This window comes from Crassostrea angulata, chromosome 3 (assembly GCF_025612915.1).
Source record: "Crassostrea angulata isolate pt1a10 chromosome 3, ASM2561291v2, whole genome shotgun sequence".
NCBI classification, from domain to species: Eukaryota; Metazoa; Mollusca; class Bivalvia; order Ostreida; family Ostreidae; genus Magallana; species Magallana angulata.
In genome coordinates this window covers 45,309,847-45,330,521 of record NC_069113.1, presented here as the reverse complement: position 1 = coordinate 45,330,521, position 20,675 = coordinate 45,309,847, and the positions used below count along the sequence as shown (strand labels likewise).

Sequence of the window (20,675 nt, the reverse complement as noted above, 5' to 3'; positions counted from 1 at the left end):
GTAAATCGATAAATAACGATAAAAAAATCTAATTCAACAATTAGGTAGAAAAACTACCTTTGTACACTAAATACTTTAACCAACTGGAAAAAAAATATGTACTCTTAACTTATTGCATGAGTATTCTAATTTCTCTAGAAACTTCATAAAAAAATCATTCATCGAAATACCCGATGCGCAGTTTATTTTTTTTATCTTCACTGCGTCAAACAGACCCAGTTATTGAACGTATGTACATACTCAAGACATTTTTAATAATCAGTGTCCCATTTTTTGATCCCTTTGGCTATTCACATGACTTACGCCAATATATAAGTATTCCGAGACAAAATATATTAATACATTATCAACAATGGAGACATCAGTCTCAGTATTCGTCTTTTGCATCTTCATTCATTTTCTTCCGTATGTCTCGGCCAAACCGCCACATATTCTTTTCATCGTGGCAGACGACTATGGTACGTAGATTTTCTAATTACTAATTAAGCATCATATCAGATTCTAGTAATGCACCTAGATGTATAATATATGAATAACATTGAAGAGCATACAGAAAGCTAAGCGTGTAAAATTGTCAACACAAAAATCACAATTTAGTTTATTGCAAAGTAAATGAATGTTTTCTTCCAGGTTGGAACGATGTTGGATTTCGCAACCCTAGTGTCCTCACCCCAAATATCGATAAATTGGCTCGCAGTGGGATGATCCTGAATTCATCTTACGTAATGCCAGTCTGCACACCGTGAGTTTTAATAAATAAATTTAAAAAATACATTCTTTTTGCATTTAGTCCTTTTCAAATCATTCAAATACCTGTAATTTATCAAAATCGTAACCCTACCTAAGCATTCATCTTCATATTCATTTTAAACCAGTTATAGCTTAAGAGATATTGGTTTTATAACTTATTTTTTTGCTTTTTAGATCAAGAAATTCATTTATGACCGGTCAATATGCCTTTAAATCAGGATTACAGGTATACATACATTTTTAACAACTATCATGTATTAATCAGAGTTAATGTTATTACTGTAAATTGTAGAAGAAAAATTGAAATACACATTATTATCAGAGAAATGGTATACCAACTACATAATTTAATTTTTTAAAAATCGATTTTAAATATACGATTTTAAAATAAAGCATGTACATTATCATTTGTGTTTTGTTTTGCAAATACAGTAATACACAAACATTATTTTCAAATGTACTACGACTTTATATATAATTTGAATTATTCGCTCCTCAATTTTATTAAAAAAACATCATTTAACCCAATTCCTATAGGGTATATAATTGAAACAAAAATTGTTATTTTTTTTTTAGCAATTTCACGGTTAGAATAAATAATATATCAAAAATAATTACAATGAATTATATTGCAGCATATTGTGATCTTACCACAACAAGCCACTTGTGCCCCTCTTAACAATACATTTTTACCTCAGAAGTTGAAGGAACTTGGGTACGCAACTCATGCGATTGGAAAGTAAGTAACAATCTACTAGATTGCGTTCTGCTAATGATATATGGTTTAGAACATTTACATTCACAATTGATAGCAAAACCATCCACGGATTGAATCTACTTATAGTTAAGGTGCAGTTTGTTTTAACCTTTGCATTTTGCATTAACACGAATAACTCATTCTCGTCAATGAAATAATTATTAGTCAGATATAACGTACAAATATATATTTATGAAACGTTTGCTTCTAAGGTGGCATTTGGGATTTTGTAAGTGGGAGTGTACCCCTACGTATCGAGGATTTGACACATTCTACGGATATTACAACGGCGCAGAGGACTACTACAATCTCAGTATCGGTAATAACCATAATAATTATGGTACATGTATTTAATTAATAACACTATATCATTCTAAAGATATTAAACCATATTATCATATGTTCTGGGTACTTTTAAAAAGATCATGATACAAAAAAGATAAACATAAACGGTGGATTACTATTCTCTCAGTATCGGTACTGAGTATCATGCGTCATCAAACCAATTTACAACTATATCATTTTTGTTTTCCAAAAATTAGATATGATCCTATATATTGAAAAAATTTCAAAAGTTTACAAGCTATTTAGAAAGAACGTTCACTCAAAAGTGTCTACAAGTTTCCAAAGGAGTTAATTTTCGTTAACAGCTGGAGGTAAAGACTTCAGAGACAATAGAACACCTGTTAACGCAACAGGTGAATACTCCACGGTAAGTAAACTTCGTATTTCATCAGGGAAAATCAGTGTAGGTAAAAGTAAATTATACAAGAAGCAGCAGACTTGATTAGCTTCAATCTTAAACCCATTCATTTTGTTTTTAATCCTGTTCGGTTATTTGATTATCTTAATACTTTTACCGGTTTAGAAGTTTCAAAGTTTACAATATTTGGGCTAAAATATGTTTTAAATTTTCATCGATAGGTAAAAAATTATAAAAATCCAAGCGGGATTTGAACTTAAGACCTACAAATCAGCAGGTAACGCACTAACCTATTATGCTAAGCTGCTATGTAACCAAATTGGGAAAGAGAACATTTCTAAAATTATACTTAATTGTTAATTTCGATAGAACGTACGTCCAAACATGGAAATGTCCCATACCAACTTAAATCAATGTCCGTAGAAATTGTAAAAGTAGCAGGCACATTGATTGGTACAAAAATAATAAAAATGTACGTAATGTTAGAATCAAAGTTCAATGAAATGTTCCATTATTTTTTTTCTACTGGACTTGCACCTGAAGAAGGTTCCTTTCTATGTCTATATCAATATTAACAATTTTTGAATGATCATATGAGAAAAAAGATAATTAAATTGTTTTAAATAATTTTCTTCAGTCTGGATTTTATTTCATAAACCAGATGAAAAATTAAATTTACGAGGCTGTTGGTAGCTTTAGGTTCATAAATGTACGTAAATGTACGTAACTCAAGAGCCGCGACATATATGTATTTCATCCTTAAGTAAAAAAAAAATAGCAAGTATCGAACATTATGAAAATATTCTTTACATCTGATTCGGAGAAAATAATCGTACAGACATAAAACCACTATTAAAGGAAGAGAAGTGTTTTAAATTGTTAAATTCCCTTTCGCCTTTCCGTTAGTTATCCGGGAAACATAAACTTTCTTTCATTTAAAGTTTTGCACTTATTTCGCCAAACAGATTTTGTATGCCAGGCGAGCAGAGTCCATAATTAAAGACCACGATGCATCTAAACCTATGTACATGTATTTACCTTTCCAATCAGTACACGAACCCCTTCAGGTTAGTCTTGAATCGTCCAGGTGAGTCGACAGTGCGTAAAAGTACATGCACATCAAATATACGATTGATTGAACTTTACTTATCTATTGTAATCCATCACTGTACTTTTCAGAGTTTCGAAATTAACTTTATTTAACTGAATTGAATGCCTTTTGCAGGTCCCTCAGAAGTATAGCGACATGTACTCTAAGGTACATACAGAATCCCGCCGGACCTACCTAGGTAACTATGAATATGGGTCTTCGTATGTTTATTATGTAAACATCGTAATTGAACGGGTTCACAAAATCAAATGTCTATCGAAATAAGAAATAAGAGGCCCATGGGCCACAAATCGCTCACCTGAACAATAGTCCGTGTATCATTTTATTTCGAAAGGGTTTATTATGAAGTGAACCCTGAATAAATATTGTAAAACTCATATATTTCAAGATTTTGCCATATATTAAACAATACATAAAAAGAAGAAAATTTTATCTTTGGCATGTTTTTATTCAAAGTTATTTTACACATCAAATGAGACTGAATTTTAAGCTCTAAAATACCATTTTGCGTTAAAAAAAAATCCAATTTCACTGAAAAAATTGAAATATATTCGTTAAATAATTAAAAGATGATATGTTTTGTATTTCAATCATTAAAAGCTTCTCTATCGATTCATCAAATAAAAATATTGCAGGTGTGATGGGGACATTAGGCATGTTAGATTTTGCATTCTCATCGATCATCTGTCTTATAGACTAAACTCAAAAAACATGGAAAGTCTATATATATAGTTGATAAAGTCTATCAATGATTCCTACTTTTTTCCATAACCATTTTTTATCTTTTGTTCCTTTATCTTTCCTAACTGTGTGTTTGTGAATCAAAACTTCGTGAAGACTAACATCCACACCTTTTTGAAGTTGTTTGAATTTATGATCTTTAATCCAGATCACTTGGATCCCGATATGTGAGTAATTGATGTCGGGATCGAAATTCCAAAAAAACCCAAAAAAACTAGTCGATAAACATTCACAGATGATTTAACTATGATAAACTTATCCTGGAAATTTCTTTTTTCTTTTTTTTAATACTTCTTTTAATAAAAAATGATTTAAACAATTTAGAATCTGCACTATCTTAGAATGATTGCACAGTAATCTCACAAACTGTAGCATTGTAATTCTTAAGAGTTTAAAATATTTTTCCATTATATAAGTCTATGTTAAACTTTAAACATATTTTGGAGCCGAAAGTAGTATTAGTCCGGGGATCACGGTTTTCACAATTTAGAATCTTCACTATCTTAGGGTACTATGATAGTAATCTAACTAATTTTAGCACTGTAGTCCTTGAGAATACATTTTTAAAATCATTTCCCCCCATATATTTCTATGTTAAATTTGTCTTTTTTAATCAACTTACAACCCCTCTTGGGACCCCAGTATTGACCCGGGGATCGCGATTTTTACAATTTAGAATCTTCACTATATATACAAGCTTCGTTGTAAATATTGGCATATCTGGTGCAATGGTTCTTAAGAAGAAGATTTTTTAAGACACCCACCCAATTTTCGCAGTTTTGCAATTATCTCCTTTTTAAAAAGGGTTGTGCAATTTTAACAATTTAGAATCCCCTTTCCATAAGGATGCTTTGTACCAAGTTTGGTTAAATTTGGCTCAGTGGTTCTAGAGAAGAAGTAAAAAATGTTTACAGTTTACAGACGGACGGACGGACGACGGACAACAGGTGATCAGAAAAGCTCACTTGAACCTTCGGAGCTTGACAAAAAGTTGCATAGCTTGATTTAACAAGAAAAAATATCATTATACATTATACATATTTTTTTAGTTATCCAGCTTTCATTTTTTTTTTACCTTGTCTTCCATCATCAGGAATGGTAACTGCAATGGATGAAGCTATCGGCAACATTACAAAAGCTCTAAAGACAAAGGGAATGTTCGACGACACTCTCATAGTATTTACTGCCGATGTGAGTTCTCTGGAAAGGAGATATACTTCACCATAAATCTGAATAAATACATGTAGTTAAAAATTGTTAAAAAGGCAATAGATTTACCGTATCTGTAGTGTTATAAGACGTTTGTCAATACCTACAGTTTCAGAGAGCATATAGTTGTTGGCTTGTTTTCATATTCATCATCCTTACCGAAAACAAGCAATTAAAGTAAATGAATCTTCTGGTATTTTTAGAATGGAGGTTGGATTACATACGCTGGGAATAATTACCCTTTAAGGGGTGGAAAGACCACTGTGTTTGAAGGAGGAACTAGAGCAACTGCTTTTGTTTCCGGGGCAGGGATTCAAAAGTCAAACTATGTTTATCCAGGGTAGGTCATTTTATTTTACTCTAGGATTCATCAATTAAAAATTTGAACATGGTATCAATAAATGTAAATAAAAAATATATGGGTTTTTTTTTTACACATAAAGTCTTTAAAAATCAATAGGCATAAATCACAACTCGGCTGTAATAAAAAAAATAATCAAAAGGATCTGATCACTGACCAATCATTTAGGTTTCTTGTAAGTTTCGATATAAATTCGAGAAGTTTGATGACATGAACCATTTTGATTATTTCTTTTATCTTTTCTTTGCCATTGAATTTTTTTCAAGTCTACTTATAATAATTTTGCTGTTACTTTATCTTTTTTTCTAATGATGGAACTTTAGTTTTTAAAAAAAAAATATTGATTTATAGAATGATTCATGCAGTAGATTGGATGCCAACAGTGCTAAGCGCCGCAGGAGGAACGCCAGGTAATACTATGTAACACGTGCTAAAATGTCCATGTTTCCGGCATTTGAAAAAATTAATCAAAACCCTCAATTTTATATTCAAAGCATAAAGTTTGTGTTGTATTGGTTTTTAATGTTAATGCAGAATGCTGCATAAAGTAAACGTTATCTTTGAATTACATATATATATATATATATATATGTATATTTATATATATATATATATATATATATATATATATATATATATATATATATATATATATATATATATATATATATATATATATATATATATATATATATATATATATATATTAGACCCGACATTGGATGGCATCGATCAGTGGGATAGTCTACGAACAGCAGGGGAATCAAAACGAACCGAGTTTATCTACAACATCGACGATTTAAGGCCGGAGATCTGTGGTCATGCTGCCATTAGGTATGCTCGTTTCAGCTTGTGTGACAATAAACGATTTTTTTAATAAAATTCACTGTTTTAATTTTTATGAATTGTTTTGTACGTAAGTTTTTGGAAATTTCACTCGCTTTTCCGAAGAAATCTTGCTGAATATTTGAGTCGGTTATATGAAATTAATATTTCTTTTTTGATATAAGTGTATCTTGATGTAGGATTGGTGACTACAAGTTGATCGATGGTTATCCTGGGGCCTACCAAGACTGGTACAAGCCAGACCAAGTCGTGTCTGACTTGTATGAAAATGTATCTTTAAACGACACGCGTCCTTTTTTCGACAAAATGATGCTTTTTAATCTTAAAGGTAAGTAAATTGTTGGTGCATGTAAAAATCTTTACGAAGCGGGTCAAGATTTGTTATATCACATATATTTGTTCTTATTTTAGACGATCCTAACGAACATGTCGATTTATCCAAGAAGCACCCAGATATAGTTAAAAAACTGAAGTCGAGACTCGAGTACTATCACAAACAAATTGTTCCTGCAAATTTTCCCAAAAATTCGGCATCGTCAGCACCTACCAATTACGGAGGATTTTGGACACCAGGCTGGTGTTAATGTGATGTAGTCTGAATAAGTCTGTGAATTTCTTATTTTATATATTTCATCTAAACTTTACATCACAGAATATTCACTTGATTAGTCTCATCTTGGTTATCAAAAAATAGTTTACACTGTTAATAAATATTACTTTATCTTCATTCGAATGCATGTAAAGCACTTGTTTGTTTGATAAATTTGTTTGGTGCTTTTAATTAAAAGCTTTTAATTAAAAGTAGATCCAGTGTTTTATGATGTCATACTTTTTTGTAAAACTTTGAATTCTTTAAAATTTATACAAGATAGTTTAATATATTTTATGTGAATAGAATCACATGGAAGTAACTAGAATTACTGTTAAGTTCAAGATATTTTCGCAGTTTGATTTTATTCTAAATTTCCAATTTTTTTTAATACATTTTATCTATGCTAAAGGGAAAACTCTTTTTCTGACTTTTTTCTCAGTTGTATGTCTAAATGCTATAGTTTTTCTTATCCCAACAATTAATTTTAAAATGTGTTTGTAGATTTTGTTTTCTGATAAAGTTGACAATAAAATTAAACAAGATAAACAAATTTCTGCCTAAAAATTTTTACTTTTAACAAAACAATACGGTTTTCTGATGCTAAAATATGCTTTAGTTTACGTTTATCTGACATCTCAAAAAGTGTGATGACGTGTATATTTTTTCTTACAATTGATGAAATTTAAGTCTATTAAGTTGAAATCAGTCCGGTTTTCCAACTTTCATCAGATAATTTTAAGAGTTTTACCATAAGTCACTGGCAGTCCTGAATTTTCAAAGTACTATTTGATCTCAAATAACATCATTTTAAAAAATTGTATCAGTAAATAAAAAACTGTACAAAATATGGGGTTCCAGTTTGGATCTCATTTCTAATAAATGTATACTATGTTAACATTTTATTTCCAATAAAGGCATTTGTTATTTGAGTTTGTTGGTATCCACTTTTCTCTGACATCAAATCCCTTAATTCAATGTTGCGATTGATTAAAGAAGGCAATGTTTTATACTTCAGATTTTCCATTATTGCATGTTTTTACATTAACGAAAGATATCCTAAGAATATCGTTTGACCTACAAATGCTATTAATAGAAAAAAAATATTTCTGTCCATTTGTAAAGGTCAAGATAAAAAAAATCTGTTGAGTTTATTCTGATTGTTAATCAAATGTAAATAAGGGTTTAATTTGTAATTTGACTTTTCAGATGTATTAAATCAAAACTTCTGATTGATTTACTTAAAGGGGCATTGTCACGATTTTGATCAAATTTTATTTTTCTGTTTTTATTATTCTCAATGCTTTCGGAATGCATTTCTAATAATTAAATGAAATTTGGGTGCCAGTCGTTGAGTTTTAAGCAAGATACATGGCTCACAATTCTTCGTCATGTAAACAAGGCTCGTGACCTGTTTTTGTTTACATAGGTTCAATAAACCAGTAAAAAATCTGTTTAAAGCTGGTTCGTCTATCTTATTATTCATTTAAAGCATAAATAAACGGTTCCTAACGATTAACACATTTATTTTAGTTCTTAAACTGGAATTTTCACCTCAACATTGGAAATGTAAACAAACGCTTTGTTTACATAGCGAATAACTCATCAAATGACACTCAAATTTTGGTTGCCTATTAAAAATGACTTACTGAAGCATTGTAAACATCAAAATCGAAAAATTAATTTTTTGACCAAATCATGACCATGCCCTTAAAGTGAAACACGATAAGGAAAAAGTGTAGTTCATGATGATTGGACAAAAAATATGCCTTTTCACTTTTAAACGAAATAAGATTGTGTCGTTTTATTAAAGCAAACATATAATTATTTTGATCTATATGCAACGAAAAATCTATGACAAGTTAAGAAGACATATTATATTACACTCCACTTAAAAAGGAACGCTACACCTTTTTTAAATTCGAATTTCTCCTCTAAAATCTTTTTTTCTTGTTTAAAGTGGTTAAATTGTTAAATATCATAAATGTTTTGGGTTTTTTAAAAAGTTTTGTTAATATTTGCAAACAAAATACGTTATAAAATTATGAACAACTATTGATTTATTTATACTTTTACAAATATTTGTGTTAGAGTACTAAGGATTAATACAGATACTATGGGCACATTGCTCTGTTACAAATAATGCTTCTTAAAAAAGTTTGAATCAACATACATGTAAGTTTCCTATGACCCCCTCCCCTTCGTGCTTTAAAAAGAATATATTCAAGCCATTCTGCCTTAGTCTCTTTCTGACGGCTCGTGGTTATCGTTTTTACAGCCATTTAACATTTCTCTGAATGTCAGTACTAGCCTATTAAATAAAAGATTCTAGTCCCTTTGACTTTCAAGACGTGTAACGGAAAAGTATTATAGTTCATGTTTTTGAAAAAAATAAATCAATAAGGATATCATACTATGGTTCAAGACATATTGTAAAATTTAATATTTGTTTTTAAAGTATTAGATTTGACTATTGTCTTTCTTTTTTAATTACGTCTAAAACCTCTTCAAACGTCCATTAGAGTAGCTCGATTTAAAATGGTTTCTTTCTATTTGTTTAATATTTGCAAGACTTTGATGAATATGTTTTGAAAATAATAGCATACCGGTATATGAATTGCATTTATTTACGAGCAAACTACAATGGCTCAGTTTTAAAGCTAAACCATTTAAAGGGGCATGGTCACGATTTTGGTCAAATTTTATTTTTCTGTTTTTATTATTTGCAATGCTTTAGAATTGCATTTCTAAGGATCAAATCTAATTTGGGTGCCAGTCGTTGAGTTTTAAGCAAGATACAGGGCGTACAATTCTTCGTCATGTAAACAAGGCTCGTGCCCTGTTTTTTGTTTACATAGGTTCAATATACCAGTAAAAAATCTTTTTTAAACAGGTTTGTCTATCTTATTATTTATTCTAAGCATAAATAAACAGTTCCTTACGATTATCACATTCATTTTAGGTCTAAAACTGGAATTTTTACTTCAACACTCAAAATGTAAACAAAGTCTTTGTTTACATAGCGAAGAATTGTAAGCTCTGTAACTCGCCTATAACTCTTCAAATGACACCCAAATTTTGGATGCCTATTAAAAATGCCTTACTGAAGCAGTGTTAACATTAAAATTAAAAATATAATTTTTGACCAAAATCGTGACCATGCCCCTTTAAACTAAAGATGTTATGATATTCTAAAATATAGAATGATATGTAAACATTTATAGTGCTGACAATCACTTTTGTAATTTTCCTGAAAGGATGTCAATATATAAATCCTTTTACTCGATCGATTACTTTCTTTCAGTGTTACTTCAGTTGGCAGATTTTTTCTCCGAAGAAGGTTTGGATTAATACTGTTAATCAACTTTTATTCGCAAGTCTTTATTTCGCGATTTACTTCCGATATAGTGGTTCACTACGACTAATGTTCGCGACCAAGCTTTCTCCAGACCAGTCTTGTTTTAACAACTATACGATAACGAATGGTTCGCGTGAGAAATATTCTGGAACGACAATGTCCTTGCGAACCTCGCAAAAAACTCTCGCACGCGAATAAAGGTGGTTTACAATATATAAACATCAATTTCATAAACGATAAAGATGGTTTTCTTGTGATCGCCATCAGCCAATCAGAATCGATTTCATGAAAAAAGAGAAAACTCTTACCAAAAGTATAGTTCTTTAAAACAGATAATTACATGTATAGACCAATCTTTGTACAGTACTATTTTTGTCTTGCCTGATCTGTAATCATTCGAAAATCACAATCGTAGGTTCATTAACAAAGAGTATACAATGTCTTAAAAAATGCAATATTCAACAAACGCCAATTCATTAAGCAAGACATTTAGAAATAGACATAATATTTTGTTTGAAATGTTTAAAAGTGACTGTCAGCAAATGAATGCTTCCAACAGACCAATTAATGCAACTACACCCTATTTAACGTATCAAAAATGTGAGTAAGGTGCTGGACAGCTTTGGCGGATCTATTAAAACTCTGTTTTAAAATATGCAAATAAATGCTAGCGTTTTCAAACAACATACATTACCAATTACACAATGAATTGCTTATTTGGCATAGTGATAAAAGTGAAAAGAAGACCCAAGTAACAAAAAAAAAGAAACGACGCAAAATACACTCACTCCCTGGTTTTAAATAAAATTAAAATTAAAAGCTTCGTAAAAAATAAATGATAAATAAATAAAAATTAAGGCCACTTGTACAGAGGACATTGTATCATATAAAAATATGAAGTGTTTATTCCCCCGCTTGCGTGGAACATGATCTAATACATTATAATGCAACGGGAGAATGAGCAAGAACATATTACATGATATCGGTCTGATTAATAATAAATATACATACCTTTCGCAAAGTAAATTGGTTTTATATTCGTAAGTGTATAAAATTATACTGTACAGTATTTATTTTTTAAAAAAAATCATATGCTTTCTTTTATTCTTAATAAGGTTATGTTTGTAAATAGCATTGCTACAAAAAGCATTGTGTTTTACCACGCGGTAAACATTTTTTAATTCAGTTCTTTGTTTATATTCATTTGACTCATTAAATCAATCATCAATGAATAAAAAAGTACATTGTAAAAACTGAAATTAGTTGTTACTTTGCCTAATAATTCCCATGGTACAGAATTCCGGTTATTTTTATATAAAACCCGTGGAAAGCCCTTTGTTTGAATAATTCCGGTTATTCAAGACATTTCTTCTACGGGAAGCCCCTCCTTAACACTTTGAATGGGGACGGAAAAGGGTACTACGGGATAACATCTTAGCGGATAGACATGGTCGTCAGTCCATCTATTGCTTCCAGGGGCCTGGTTTCAGAAAACACCAGATACATGTATTTAAAACACATTTTTATTTAAGTTTAAAAGCAATGCGTTTGGTTAGTTTTCGGGTGGAAGTATGTTTCACTTTATTATATATAATTATTTTATCAGGGTCTTTAGTCTTGTTTTTGCTTTTTATAATTTTCCATCCCGTGGAAGGAGAGTTTTCGGGTGCTGAATTATTACGGGCTCGTGTAACCTTTGAGTAGCCGTTTCTATTCCATGGGGATTTTTGTTAGAGTGGACACTGTTCTAATGCGAGTGAGTGAACAATGACGGCCCTTTCGACACATCTCCAAAGCCTGTTGTGAATATATTACCTGATGGTGATTTTCGCAACAAGTAAATATAAATTTTTACAGCTTTAACAACAATGCAAATTTAGTATTAAACTAAATATTTTGAAAGTTTGACCTTTATAATTATCTAATTTGTGTAATTTGAAATCTTATTTTCTGCATAACAATTCTGTCAAAAGAAATCTTTAAACAGCGTGAACCAGATGGTGGGTAATTCATATCAACAGAGAAAACATTTTTTGTTTGATGCATCCTCGATAGACTCGTGCAGCATGTGTTCCTAAATTTGTAATTTTGGAACAAATTTGTAATGTAATGCATTATTGATTTGTTTTTGTTCTCTTAATGCATGTAGAATTTTTTTGCAATTTTAAAATTTTCTTACATAAAATGATACAGGATATATTTTTTGCGTATTCAGTTATTTGCGATTAATAAAGATCGAGAAAATTCGACATTCGTCAAAATTTCCGGCTAAACACTAGCTTTTAAATACATTTGATCAATGAAAACACGAAAATAAGTAGGAAATACAACAATCAACGATGTAAAAGTGATTATATTTAAAATAAATAAATCGTAAAATTCAAAAGCTAACTAATGCATCTTTAGCAGTTTTTATGAATTATCAAACTGCGTTTTTTTCTACTGAATGATGTAGCTGGATGAACATTTTTTTTTATTTTAAAGTCATTAATAAAAAATTACATATACTGCTTCAAATCTCTTTTGAAGTAATAAAGTTCATATTTTGATATTGTTTCTTAACCTTCGTAAGTTTTTCATTTTTAGGTTCCTTACTGTGATGTTTTTTTGTTGTTTGTTTTTTATCCATGTGAAACTGGAAAATTTATTCATCAATACAATTTAATTGACAAATAGGTTTAGGTTTTCGCTCAACGTACGGTTTAACATGTTCATTTGCTTTAAATCAATTTGGATATATTTTGCAATGAACAAGCGTTTGAAAAATGCATAACACTATCTTAGTGTGAAAATAAATATTAATGTCCATCCTATTCAACTGTCATACCTTTAAATATCTTAATATCACTATACATCATGAGTGTGGGTTTATTGATAAAAAAAACACATGATCATTTTCTTAAACCAAATAAAGGTATCTTCTTTAACAGGTAGATAAAGACACGACCTTTGTACACTAAATACTATTATAGATTTAAGCAGATAACAAACTATCAATTTATAGCACGAGTACTCTAGTCTTATGGACACTTGATAAAAAATCATTTATCAAAATACCTGATGCACAGTTTGTTTATTTATTTATTAACACCACGCCAAACAGACCCAGTTTTTGAACGTTCAAACATTCATGAGATCTTTAATGTGTTCTATGTTTTGACCCCCTTGGTTAATTCACATGACTTGAAATTAACTTAAAATGTCGGTATTTCGATACCAGATTTATTAATTCATGTACAACAATGGAGACATTTGCCTCATTTATCACCTGTAGCATCTTCGTCCATTTTCTTTTGTGTGTCTCAGCCAAACCACCACATATTCTTTTCATCGTAGCAGACGATCTTGGTAAGTATATTTTTTGCCCATTATTGCCAAAAATTCATGTTCTCTCCTTTAACCCTCTTCATGTAAGATTTCTTTGAAATATTTCAATGCTTGCTAATTTTTGCACTGTTTATTTGTTTAACTTGATTAAGTTTTTTTTTAATTCATTCTCATCAATGTTGACTTTCTTCTGATTTAAAATAAACCCTGTAAAGACAAGTACCCGTTGTTGTCGCTTATATCCTTTTATCGTTATTTAGTCTAACAACGTAAGATAATTGTAAACTTATAGCATAAAAATATTGTATCATAAACGTAATTTAATCATATAAAAAGCAAAATTGTTTTCGATGTCCCTGCGGTCGCATGAACACAGAGGAACATAGTGCTCCACTTAATTTGAAACAAATTTATAATAATAAAAAAGTTTGCTTTGGATGTGTGAAAGTTGATTAAAATCAGTTTTTGTGTGGTTAAGGGAAAGAAATAATGTTGTTTGGAAATACAGGAAATGTAAAATACTATTTAAATTCAGAATAACAATTAAATTTATTGCAAATTATATAAACGTTTTTCTTAAGGTTGGAACGATGTCGGATTTCGGAACCCCGATGTCCTCACCCCAAACATCGATAAATTGGCGCGCAGTGGGATGATCCTGAATTCATCCTACGTAATGCCAGTCTGCACACCGTGAGTTTTAATGCTTCATTAATTAGTACCAGTAATCAACAATCATCAACAATATAGCCCGGGTAAGTCTTTTTATCCGAAAGATAGAATTTTAAGAGGAGATTTCATCATGATTTTATATCTTCAACGCTACGGATTTATGGATCTATTTACGTTTCTGTGCATTTTAGATCAAGGAATTCATTCATGACAGGTCATTATGCCTTTAAATCTGGATTACAGGTATAAATTGTCAAATGTAACACCATCATGTATAAACAAGAGTTAATATATTAAATGTAACTAAGAGAAAAACGTAAAGAAAAATGTATTGTACCAAATTTACTTTTAAAGAATCGATTTCAAATAGCGGAATTCAAAATAATATTCACAATAGCATATTCTATTGTTCTTTGCTCTGCCAGGAAAAAAAGATATCATTTTAAAAGATACCTTAGCTTAATTCATATCATGGTTTAAATTATTTACTTATCAATTTTAAAAACGTAATACATTTGGAAATAGTATCATGATGTATTTTCTTTAGCAATTTTACTCATGTATCTTAATAAGAACTAATTCGAACGACTTTTCAGCATCTTGCGATTAATCCACAACAAGCCACTTGTGCCCCTCTAAACTATACATTTTTACCTCAGAAGTTGAAGGAACTTGGTTATGCTACTCATGCAATTGGAAAGTAAGTAGTTATTTACATGTAATTTACCATTTTGCGAACTAAAATGATTAACAAAATTGTGCTTATACCTAAACTTAAAAAATGGACGTCTTCAATAAGATTCCGTAAATGTACACTTATTATTAATTACTAATTCACAAGTTACATGTATACATTTCATATCACCACAAGTGATTTAATATTTTTAGTGAAAAGAATATCAATAAAATGAAGCAAATTACTGCATAGATTGAAAACGTTTGTTTGAAGGTGGCATTTGGGATTTTGTAAATGGGAGTGTACCCCTACATATCGAGGATTTGACACATTCTTTGGATTTTACAATGGCCAAGAAGACTACTATACTCTCAGTGTCGGTAATGAACATCATGTGGATTCAAAATAAAAACATAATTTAATTTTGAACAAATTAAACTATACCATGTACGTTGTGAACGGACAATAGCTCATAAGCAAAGAAATAACTTAAGTTTTAATTCATGTTAAGGTTTCAAAAAATCTTCTTTCATTAACAGCTGGAGGTAAAGATTTCAGAGACAATAAAGTACCTGTAAACGCAACAGGTGAATACTCCACAGTAAGTATTTTATTTACTCTTCGTTTAAGAAAACTGTCAATAGATAATAGAAATAGTTTAAGAAAAAGACTGTTGGGCTTTTTAAATCAACAAAAGCGTTATAATATATTTAGTTAGTATCATCGGGTTGATACGCATTTCAATGGGACTGATAAATTTTTATGCATATCCTCAGATCAAGGAAAAACAAATATTCAGGATATGATAAAAACAATCAGTATGATGAAATAGTAATTCATACCTGAGAAAATAAACGAAATTAAACACTCTTGGTTGTATAAATATAGAGCTTTTTATCTGGTCATGAAAAATAACTTTTGCAAATCCTTTAATTTGCCTCAGTGATAAATAAACATTAATTCATTGGAAATGAATTTCTTTAACTTTATTTGCCAACCAGTTTTTGTATTCCCGGAGAGCAGAGTCAATTATTAAGGAGCATGATGCATCCAAACCGATATACATGTACTTACCTTTCCAATCTGTACACGCACCCCTTCAGGTGAGTCTTTAATCGTCCAAATGAGTCGAATGAGCTTAAACGTAATTGCACATCACGTAAGTTTGATTGAACCGTACTAATACTTTTTAATCCATAATTAAATCTACTTAATGTACTTTTCCAACTTTTAAAATCAATATTATTTTTATTCATGCATTCCATAGGTCCCTAATAGGTATACTGACATGTACACCAATGTACATACCAAAAGCCGCCGGACTTACATGGGTAACTACTTCTGCCGTTGTTTCCTTTTTTTTTTGGAAAATTTGTTTTTGAGCGGATCAGCAAAATAAAACGCCTATTAAAATGAAAACATATGAATCTAATTATTTTGAACCATAATCAACCATTGTTTATCAAATAACGTATTTTTATCTGATGTGAGCATTTGACAAAAACCTCATTGAAATTTCATTCAAACAATTTTATTGATACTATTACGAGGTTGTGAACATGTCTTCATAATGTAACACGCTATTCTTCTACAAATAATGAAACAAGAAAAATGAATTTAAATACTGCACAATATTTTACTTTTCTTGACATTACCATATTTTGACCGTGTTTTTCATCATCAGGTATGGTAACTGCAATGGATGAAGCTATCGGCAACATTACAAAAGCTCTAAAGACCAAAGGAATTTTTAATGATACTCTTATTATTTTTACTACTGATGTAAGTAGTCCACATAATAAATTCACCAATATCAATGAAAAAAACTTATAGCTGTTAAAGGGGGTATTAATTGAATCTTATCTGTAGTGTTAGTCATTTCCTTTTGTGTTGCTATCTTCCACTGTGCACTTTACTGAAAAAATGGTAACAAATGTAAATGAATCTATAATGCTTTCAATTCTTTGATTTGATAATAATAATATCAGTGTAAATGTTCCGGGTATTTATAGAATGGTGGTGCTGTTAAGTTTGCTGGAAATAACTACCCTTTGAGGGGTGGAAAGGCCACCTTGTTTGAGGGAGGAACTAGAGCTACTGCTTTTGTGACCGGGGCAGGAATACAAAAGTTTAACTATGAATATTCAGGGTAGGTAATTTGGCTCTAGGGTAAACCAATACATTATGCACGATGTTTGCACAAAATATTAAAATAATGAAGTTCACATTTATTTAATTAAAAAATGATTAAATAGCTACCAAATTATATTTATAAAGTAACTGGCCATGTATCACAGAAAGGCAATAATGGTCATTTAATAGCTGCATGACTGAAATTAAAAGTTCGGACTGAAATGTCACTTTCATTGGTTTAAAAATGACACTTGACTGCTGTATATATCTCTATGCTCATCTAGGAAGAAATAATATTCGGCAACATGGCCGACGCTTATGTACTTATCTCGAAATCTCAATATAATTTCTAGTAATACAAAGACTGCGTTCTTCATTTCTTAAAATGTTCGGAGTAGTTGCCTTAGAAAATAATTTTAGATAAGAGTGGTTGACCTTTGAATTTGATGTCTCGTTGTGTTTGGAGTAACTAAAATGACGTCGAGATTTGCTCAAACCTCTGCATAGAAAAGAGATCAAATTAAATCACTACCAAACATATGAAGCAAACTAAGGGGCAGTGAAGATTTTTAAGTGAGAATGAGAATTCTGAAGAATTTGACTTTGAAAAAGTAAACGAGATGTAGGACCATTTTTACATGAACTTGCGTAGATCAACGATTTTGTGAATAACTGTCTCATTTGATCTTCGGGAAAACAAACATTTATAGGGCTTTTTACTGACTAACTACAGAAATAAATCGAGTTAATCAATCTCATAGACGGCTCGACCTCGCCTCATTATTTCTCACTACTTATGTAAGTAGTCCACAAAGTACATGTATATATACATCACTTATTCAACTAGAAAGTAAATAAATATTAAATGCATCATATAAGTCATTGATCAATACTTCGACTCGCCGTCTATGAGATTGATCAATCCAATATATTTATGTAGTCAGTTATAATCGTAATATAAGTAACACTGCCTTATCGAACTACACAATAAGCCGTCCATTTCCATTGGACAGTTATGACTCTTTACCGTTCAAGCTCCTACTTGACATATGGTTGAATGAAATCGAACTACTCCTCAAATGTAGGAAAAATTATGACATTTTCACTGAGAGATTAAAGCAATGCTAACTGGTATATATGTATAGTCAAAATATGTTCACATAGCATTTAACAAAAATATTTGACATTATTAAGCTGAAAGTTTTAAGAAATGCTTGACAGTGTAGTCTAATATCTTGTATCTAATTTTTTACCCTAAAAATTATTTGATTTGCATTTTTTCCCCTCTTAATTCAAAACATCTTAAAAACTGCTCGTGATATTCGAAACACGCTACTTTTTCATCAAAGCCATGTTATATTGAAATATATCGCACACAGTCTCACAATCTTAAGATGTTAATATGAGGGCGTTTTGTTTTCATCAGAACTTGTGTTGTTCTTTGCAATTTTAGCAGTATACATGGCGATTAATACTTGTGTCAAACAAATTGAAAATGTCTAAAATGCTTATATTAGTAAAAAAATAAAATTCATAGTTTAAACACTTATATGTCAAGTTTGGAACATGATTGAATATAGTGAAAGGTTCATCACAGCCTCGTGTAGAATTTTAACATTCGTAACTACAATTTTGGTATAAGTTCAAGAAGTTTGATATAATGAATCATTTCATTTTTATCGACGGAATTTTCTGAAAAAATACTGGTTTTATAAAATAGAATTTTTTATTTTCTTTATTTTAATGAACCATCATTAGACGTTGGAAATTTTTAAAACAATTTTATTCTTTACTAGATTAATTCATGCAGTAGATTGGATGCCAACTGTGCTTAGCGCCGCAGGAGGAACAGCAGGTAATTGCATGGTACAGGTGGTGAAAAAAAAACACGTTTTGATATTTGTCATTCGCAACAATGTATCAAAGCCTAAATCTGTATTCAAAATATAACATTTCAAATATTGTCAGTAAGCATACGAATACGCATATTTAGAATCATTTGGAATGTAAATATATACGAAATATATATATATATATATATATATATATATATATATATATATATATATTTGAAGACTCGAAATTAGATGGTATTGATCAGTGGGATAGTCTTCGAACAGCACGAGAATCGAAAAGAAACGAGTTTATCTACAACATTGACGACTTTAGGCCAGAGATTGGTGGCCATGCAGCCATAAGGTATGCCGGCTTCCGGATGTATGGCACTGAACCTTTTAAATAGAATAGGCTGATTTAGATTTTAATTACATTTAGCTTTTGACGGTAATTTTGCTGATGATTATTAAGTCGAGTTCATAAAACAAAGTTTTTAAGAAAAAATTGTTTCTTGGAGTAGGATAGGTGACTATAAGTTGATTGATGGTTATCCTGGGCTCCACCAAGGTTGGTACAAGCCAGATCATGTAGGCTATGACCTGAACGAAGATGTTTCGACAAACTGCATGCGCCCTTTTTTCGACAAAATGATGCTCTTTAACTTGCAGGGTAAGTGAATTGTTGTTGCGTATAAACAGTCTTTATAGAGTATAATAATTTTTATCTGGTTTATAACATATTTCTGTGGGTTTTTTTTTATTTTAGACGACCCTAATGAACATGTCGATTTATCCAGGAAGCACCCAGATATAGTGAAAAAATTGAAGTCGAGACTCGAGTACTATCATAATCAAATTGTTCCTGCAAATTTCCCTAAGAATTCGGCATCGTCAGCCCCAACCAGTTACGGAGGATTTTGGTCTCCAGGATGGTGTTAATGTGTTGTAGACTAAAAAGGTCTTTAGTGTTGTTCTTTTGAATAATTTTAATTGTTTTAAAAATATAAAGCTTAAACAGACAATAAAATTTTTTTGATTGGGCATATACATAAATTTGTTAATCATAAAGTAAAATGCAATATGTATTTATGTTTCGTTTTAATTTCTCATTACATTTGTTTAATCAAATAAATCACTATGGTGTTGAAAAAATGTGTGTTTTGGTTTATCAAATCACCAGCAGTTGTGATTTAATCATAATTGTTTGATACCTGAATTCAATACTCGTTCGATTTAAAAAACATATTTTTATGTTCAATGTGTGAAACTCTATCACTCAAAAGAAAAAAAACCGAAAACGAAACATAAAAAATAGCAAACAAACAAACCCCCTCAAGCTTTATATACATGTAAAGGTTATGCCTTTAGCTCACATTTCAAATGTAATATGTACACATTTTTTCTTTTAAAAATAAAAGCACTTGATTTTGGGGAGTTGATTTTCATCAACTCTCCTATGCAGTCACTCTGGCAAAACGAAAGTGAAACAGTGTTTGGATCTAAGCACAAATCATCACCGCTGACAAGTCTTGGTTCTTGAATATAATAGAAAAATTCGATATGCATTGTTTTTCAAGGAAACTTATCTATAAACACTTTAAAAATAG

The 20,675-nt window shown here is 30.5% G+C and overlaps 1 protein-coding gene across 2 annotated transcripts; it reads left to right on the top strand.

Moving 5' to 3' along the window:
• The first annotated feature begins 168 nt into the window (after positions 1 to 168).
• On the top strand, positions 169 to 20,157 carry LOC128175980 (arylsulfatase B-like). 2 transcript variants are annotated; one of them, XM_052841921.1, is made up of 18 exons: positions 169 to 458; positions 631 to 742; positions 925 to 976; positions 1,386 to 1,489; positions 1,720 to 1,826; positions 2,158 to 2,219; positions 3,176 to 3,277; positions 3,436 to 3,499; positions 5,156 to 5,253; positions 5,475 to 5,611; positions 5,984 to 6,042; positions 6,343 to 6,466; positions 6,658 to 6,806; positions 6,890 to 6,962; positions 13,287 to 13,291; positions 19,309 to 19,432; positions 19,590 to 19,738; positions 19,835 to 20,157. In XM_052841921.1, exons 1-18 carry the CDS (start codon positions 353 to 355, stop codon positions 20,005 to 20,007), a joined length of 1,800 nt encoding a protein of 599 aa, XP_052697881.1. In that variant the 5' UTR covers positions 169 to 352; the 3' UTR covers positions 20,008 to 20,157. The 2 variants fall into 2 exon arrangements, with proteins under 2 accessions (XP_052697881.1, XP_052697880.1); XM_052841920.1 differs by lacking the exons at positions 169 to 458; positions 631 to 742; positions 925 to 976; ... (10 more) ...; positions 6,890 to 6,962; positions 13,287 to 13,291 and adding exons at positions 13,498 to 13,773; positions 14,334 to 14,445; positions 14,616 to 14,667; ... (6 more) ...; positions 17,113 to 17,249; positions 19,030 to 19,088.
• The last annotated feature ends 518 nt before the right edge of the window (positions 20,158 to 20,675 follow it).